The 6,939-nt window shown below is 36.1% G+C and overlaps 1 protein-coding gene across 1 annotated transcript in view; it reads left to right on the forward strand.

Annotated features, from left to right (window-relative positions):
• NEDD1 (neural precursor cell expressed, developmentally down-regulated 1) overlaps positions 1 to 4,099 on the forward strand; it is a 21,056-nt gene extending 16,957 nt beyond the window's left edge. Inside the window, exons 11-14 of the mRNA XM_009081501.1 lie at positions 333 to 477; positions 782 to 938; positions 3,220 to 3,286; positions 3,980 to 4,099. Coding sequence (XP_009079749.1) covers positions 333 to 477; positions 782 to 938; positions 3,220 to 3,286; positions 3,980 to 4,099 — 489 coding nt within the window. The remainder of the gene's footprint in view (positions 1 to 332; positions 478 to 781; positions 939 to 3,219; positions 3,287 to 3,979) is intronic.
• The last annotated feature ends 2,840 nt before the right edge of the window (positions 4,100 to 6,939 follow it).

Consider the following 6,939-nt stretch of genomic DNA (forward strand, 5'->3'; position numbering starts at 1 on the left):
CTTGAGATACCGTTTGATATGCCTCTGCAGGGACCTTAGCTGCTTTTGTGTTGCTTTTGAGAAGTCTGAGTTTGCTAGGAATGATGCTATACTTTGTCACAAAATACGCCTTTTGCACTCACTTTTGTGTGCACACTTGAGGCAATTTTGAATGTTTTAGCAATCAGTTTTTTTCAGATACTTTGCTGAAAAACAAAAAGCAAATATTTGAGTAGATTCCTAAAAGCAAAAATAAAAGTGCATTCCTGAAAACGTAGGCTTCAATTGCAATTAGAAAATTGTAATAAGTAGAGTTCATCTTCTTTTAAAAACAATATTATTTTTATTGTCAGCTTTCAAAATCAAGCTTGCCAAGTACAGAATCTCTAATGTTAACTTCTCCGCAATCATCCACCCTTGATGCAAGTGAGAGACTAACGAAGAATATTCAGGCCCATCCTACATGTGATCTACCAGTAAATGGTACTACCTCAGCAAGTAAGTTGATAATTTTGGCCCAATTTTAGGGGTGGTTTATTGTAAACTGATGTGAACTCTGATGGACTTAGCATTAAAAAAAAAATCTGATCTCAATTCTCCTGTAAATCCAGTTAGCCCTCTTAGAATGTCTCTAGTTACCTCTGAAAAGACTCATTCTAAATCTGGGGTTTTTTTACTAAGTAACATTTGAGGGTAAAATATTGACAAGCCTCAATACAAGTGAAAAAGCTCTTGTACTCCATTGCACTGACATGTAAAAAAAATTTTTTTTAAAATTTAATTTTCTTTTTTAATTGTGAAGGTCCAACGTTAACATCATCTGTCACTGCTGGAGTTGCAAGTTCATTGTCAGAAAAAATAGTAGAAACCATTGGGAGTGGCAGACCGAATGCACCTCTGACATCAATTCAAATAAAGTTCATTCAGAATATGATACAAGAAACAATGGATGACTTCAGGTACTGCTGTTCATGTAGAATGTTGTTGTTTTCAATGACAAGTTTTCTTAGATGTTTTAGCATCTGCTTTAACAAATTTCTACTTGGATTCACAAATTACACTATTAATATCTCTATTTTTGGAAATGTAGGTATAAAACTTGCTTTTAATAGCTCTGATGACTAATTAGACTGATGTCTCTGAGGGCTGTCGGTGCATGACTTTGCTAGCATGTTTTCAGAATGAGTGTTTTGAGTATTTCTTGGATGGTAAATTTAATCTGCATAATGAGGTCCTTACTGTTTTCCTGAAACCTTGTGCTGATTTCTTTCCCTCCCTGCTTGTCTCCCTATCCCAGCAGGAGAAATTTCTCTTCAAGTTGACACTGTGGAGAGTTTGATTTAGACAGTTGACTTATGTTGGCTTTGAATGTTATTAGCTTGGCATATATAAGGTAAAATAGAGTGTGTATTTCTACTGGTGAAGTTTCACATTGAAATAATGTCTGTGCTGTAAGTGATGGTTGGTGTCAGATTACTTTGTGGTTATTTACCTAACATTTCAGTTGTCATGGAGGAAGTCCAATTAGCATGGATCCATTTAGAGTGGATCTTGAAGGAGGTGGAGCAGTTAAGAGAATTTTAGCGAGGAGAGTACTTCCCAACCCATGTTTAAGATGAAGTAGGTTGACTGAGATGGTGGAGAGGAAAAGAAAGGCTGAGCAGGGGAAATACTGCTGTCTTGATGACAAAAGGCAATGCAAAACTATCTTAGTAGGTCCATGTGCTATGGCTGTTCTGTATCTGCCAACAGGAAAATACATTGAATGGTATTAAATGTCTTTAAATAAATACAGTATAGTAAAACTGCCCTGGGATTTTTGGCAGTAATCACACATCTGATTAAAATGTGTAACTTTCATATGACTTAAAATGCAGTTGATGTGTTGCAGATGTGTTTTCTTGTAAGAGTATTCATTCAGGCAGCACAGAGTCCAGTCTAGGTATGCTTGCCAGTCTTTTACTTCCAGTATCTGAGATCTGGAGGCTTAGATACTGTGTTTGTCTTCTGACCTACTCTCCCTGGAGTGGCTGGAAGGCTGTGCTGGCCCTTTTTCCAGTTATAAGTTGCAGATACATCCAAAGTGAATGTAAAGAGATTGTTTGTGCTGGGGTCAGTAAGAGGGAAGGGAGCCCTTGCAAGCTCCTCATTGATGTAGCTGCCTTTTATCCTCTGAAATCTGAGGAAAGGATTTTTATCATTCTTGACTGAAATTCATTCCTCTTCAAGTAATGGAGGAAAAAAATGAGGGCCAGGAGGAATATATAGTTCATTTGATCTTCCTGTCTTTGGGAGATAACCCACATCTTTGGATTTCTAAGCTGCCAGCTGGCATCTGTGCTTGATACACTCAAACAAGATTGCCTCCAGTAGGAGTTCTGGAGCACAATATCCTGTGGAAAGAGAAAGTTAAGAACACATTCCCTTTGGGTTTGCAAGGAAAGAAGTGCTAAGTAAGATCTGTGTGTAGCTACTTAAGAAATGCCTTAATTTCTCATGCCTGTGGTATTTGGTCTCAGCTGCCTGCACAGTGATGGACTGTTCAGGAAGAGCTTGTGAGCTTGTCTGCTTTTCTGTGAGCTTTTCTCATTCTTCCTCAGCATCTGGAACTGTTCTATCAGTGGAGTGTTCAGATGCTGTTTTCAAGCATGGTTTTTGTAGTATGGAATGTTTGTGTATGATTTGACAAATTCATGTTCATTTCACAGACAACACTGCTGCTGCTTTTTATGTAGATTAGCCTGGAACATTCTATGGGTTTGAGGATAATGTATCACTTATCACAGTTGATGTTTTGGGCCCTCTTACAAAAGAGTTCTGAAAGTCATATACTGAAAAGCTGTATCTTCAATTACAGATAAATATCTTTCCCTCTGGTACTTGTGATCAAGGGATTGAAAATCAGCTTTGAATGGTAAAAATGAGAGAAGCTTATAGCTTGCAAGTGAAAAACCAATCTTGATATCACAATGTATATATCTATGTTTCTAAACAGAAAAGATCCTAAGTCTTCTTATACGCTGAAAAAAATGGTACTTATGAAAATCAATGTCATAACAAAAGTATTCCAGAAAATAAGCTGTAGAGGATTATATTTTATGGTTTAAGAGGTTTAGACTCTTGTTTCATGATGTCATGAAGGTGAGGAATTGTGGAGTTTTTGTTGCTGAGGATTGAAGAGAAAGACAGAGTGCTTCCTAAACAAATGTAAGCATTGTCCTTTTGCAATTCTTCCCCCAGAGAAGCATGCCATCGAGATATTGTGAACTTGCAAGTGGAGATGATCAAGCAATTCCATATGCAGTTGGTATGTACAAAGACCAATGATGGGAAATACATTCAGTTTTCAGTTTTGGTAATACCAGGGCACTGCCATCTCTGAAAACTGAAATCAATCTATTTTGCTAATTAAGGGCAAGAAAGAGGGGATTTAATGTGAGGGAGGGGGAAGGTATGAATGGGAATCTGTTAAATTGTAATATGCTTGATAAATAAAGGGCCATATGCACTGGGTAGGTATCATGAATTCCATATTTCAGAAATTATAACAAGACAAAAGTGAAACAAATTCAACTGTCCATTGGAAAAGGCCAAGGGCTGGGGTAAGGAGGAGATAGATGGAATTCAATAGAAAGCTTCACTTGTAGGTACTGTAAGCTTACTGGAGTGTGTTCTGTATTCTTTAGCTTCACCTTTTTATCAACCTTTGTTCTTTTGATCTGCTTTAAAAAGACCTTGTCTGGGTACTGAGCATTTTAATGGAATCTGCATTAGTAGATTCTCATCCTGAAGAATTGCAAAATATTCTTTGATAAAATATTCACTAATGTATTAATGATCAAAATACTGTATGTCAGTATAAAAAAAATAATCTTACTTATCAAAAGTTTTTAAAAACGGTCCTATCAACGTTATTTAATTTTCAATTAAAAATGGATAGGATAAAACTGGAATTACTAAACTTCATGCCAACTGATTGGGGCTTTTTTCTTTTCTCTAGAATGAAATGCACGCTTTACTTGAAGTATACTCTGTAAATGAAAGCTTAGTAGCTGAAATTGAGAGACTACGAGAGGAAAACAAAAGACTGAGGACACATCTGAAAGATTTACATTGCTAATTTTAACATGAAAACACTACGGTTGGTGTGTTGCCTACGACAGATCATCTATCATCACTGAAGTATTGTTTGAAGACCTGCTATTATTTTGAACATGAATCTGTTCTGCTTATAATAAAATTTGTAACAGATAGACACTGTCTAAAGAACATTTGCATACTCATGCTAGCCACCTTCTAACTGAAAAACTGAGAGGACAAGTACATTATCACAGTTTTAGCAATATGTGAAGTGCCTTTTTATAAACAAAATCAAACCAGGACAGATGCCTTTTCTGTAAGAATGTTTTGATATACCAACTTTTCTATCTGCTTCTTTATTCTACTGCTGTCAGAAGCAATCACTGTAGTTTGCCTTTGAGATACTTTTCTTGAAGAAAAAGGGGAGAGAAAGCCCTTCTTTGGCATGACATGAAGCCTTGTTTACAAGTCAGTTAACTTTATTCATCTGGCAACTCTTCTGTCCTGAGTAAAACTAGAGCTTGAAAATACTCCCAAATTCAGTGCCATGATTTTTCTCATGCAGTTTGTAAGTCTGAAAGTTATACTTGTCTGCTGTAAACTTTGTGGTTGCAAATGCTACTTCAACTGCACAATGAGATTTTGGTTACTACTTCAACTATGAAACTAGAATTCTCTTTATTTTCACATAGTTGAATATTGTCATAGCTTGTCTAATTTGAATACAACTTTAGACTGCAAAATGTAGGTATACACAGCCATTAATAACACAGCAGTGTGGAAATGCAATCTTTCAGTCCTTGGCTCAAGCATCTTTAGTGCCTACCAGCCCCTTCCTATTCATAGTGAACAACACTTAATATTGAGCATTTGTGTTGTGGGATTGAATCTTGTTGGTTTAGCATTATTGTAGCCTTTTTGAGATGAGCTGCTTACCAAATCTAACCATAATCTCATACGATTAACATAACAAACATTAAAGAGAGATCATTACTTCAGTAGCATAATGGTATCATACTGGTGTGTAAACATTTCTGAAACGAAGCTCAGTATGAAGTCCTGGCTCTGCTGAAGTCTGTGGGACTTTTGGCTTGGCCTTTATTTGTGCCAAGAAGTTTAAATTAAGACTTCCAATTCTGTTACTTTAAAAAGTAAATGAACATTTAAAATAAAATAAAAAAATGTCTCTGAAAGATTTCTACAAGTGCCTCTTGCTATTTAAATTGTTCTGGAGGCTTCTTAATATTCTGTTTAGTGTTTGATTGTTTCTTTTCACTGATACAAAACTCAAAGAAGGAAGGTCTGAAGAACGCAGCAGGTTAATTCATTACAACATCTAGTGTTCAAATCCATGATGACACTTTTCTACTGAACTGAGTAGGTAAATAATAAAAGCCATAATATATAGTGTAACTTATTTTTATATGTTGCAAAACTAAAAGAAAAACCCTCAACCCTAAAACTATCTATAACTTTTTCTTATCTTTAACTTGTATTTTCAAAAGAGACTTCTTTTGTTTATTTTTAATGTCAGTTAATGACAAATGTCATCTTGTAGCAAAATGAGTGTGTTCAAGTAGCCTTTAATATTGGAGACATGACTTTAAATGTCTGTAGTTCTGCTGCTTTGATAAGCTTTTAAAATACTTCTATATCACATATAACATCATAGTAAAAGGAAGCAAAGAAAGTTGGGAGGTTTTTAGTAACAACACACAGTGGAGAAATTTTTTGTAAAGTTCATAGGATGTCTAAGCTTGACACATAGTCCACACAGTTTGTGAAGACAGTAATAGTTGAAGGTAGTAAAAATATTTTAGGGTTCTTCTACATGCTTGGCAGTGTTAATGAAGTAACCTTGCATATTTGCATCTCTGGATTTGTTCCCCAAGTGCTCTTGCTAGTGTACCCGGACGACAGTAGGGAATTAAGACAACTATCTTGGGTCTTTCACTTGTAGATAATTTGTTTTCTTGACTCAGAACTGTTTAATGTTTTTCTTAATTCCCAGATGGAGGTGATTATAGAAGGAGTGATTAAAAGGAGATGTTTTGGCCTTTAAAAAAAAAGATTTTTAGAGCTTTTTTCCATATCTCAGGATTACTGTAGCACAAGTGGCTACACATGGTGTGTGGAGACCTAATACGCCTACCACTCCAGGGGTATGTTTTGCCTTGTACACAGTCTGATTTGTATGTTAAAATAAAGCTTGTTTTAACCTTTTGGAGAAAAAAATGCTGTGCTGACCTACTTATTAAAGCAAAGAATCTGTTGTAATTGTTCTACCTCAGCAGGTGCAATCTACCTAAAATTCTTGAGTTATCTTTCTTCTGCCCCTGTAGGTTCATTAAACCATCAAATCATTTTCACAGAAATGTTCACAATACCTCATGCTTTTGGAGTAAAGGACAGATGAGCAGTTCCCCCTTTCAACTTACAGTGTTATAGTCATGACAAGAGATCATGTTGACAGCTGACAATAATGTCCAAGCAGATGTTTTGGGTGGGGGGAATAATCTTGTGTCCTAAGCTACTGGCAAGTTGGAGATCCCATGTCTTCCTAATATTTAACCTATGGATGTTTCAGGTTTTAGTTCCATTTTCTATCATGCAAATACAGATTTCTGTGATGAGAAGTTTATGTGCAGTTTCAAGGTATGTAGGGTTTGAAAATGATTTTGACTAATTGATTTATTCTCATAAAAATGCAAAATGCCAGCATGTCCTTATTTCCTGGCACTGGCCCAGGAGTGCCTGATAAACGTGCCATCCTGTTCACAAGCACCACAAACACCTTCTATCCAAGGAACAGGTCCTAGGAAAAGAAAGAACATCCTTTATAGACTGCATCACCAAACTGCTAGCAGCTACCCTAAACAC

The sequence above is a fragment of the Acanthisitta chloris genome, unplaced genomic scaffold, assembly GCF_000695815.1.
Source record: "Acanthisitta chloris isolate BGI_N310 unplaced genomic scaffold, ASM69581v1 scaffold5889, whole genome shotgun sequence".
Lineage (NCBI taxonomy): Eukaryota > Metazoa > Chordata > Aves > Passeriformes > Acanthisittidae > Acanthisitta > Acanthisitta chloris.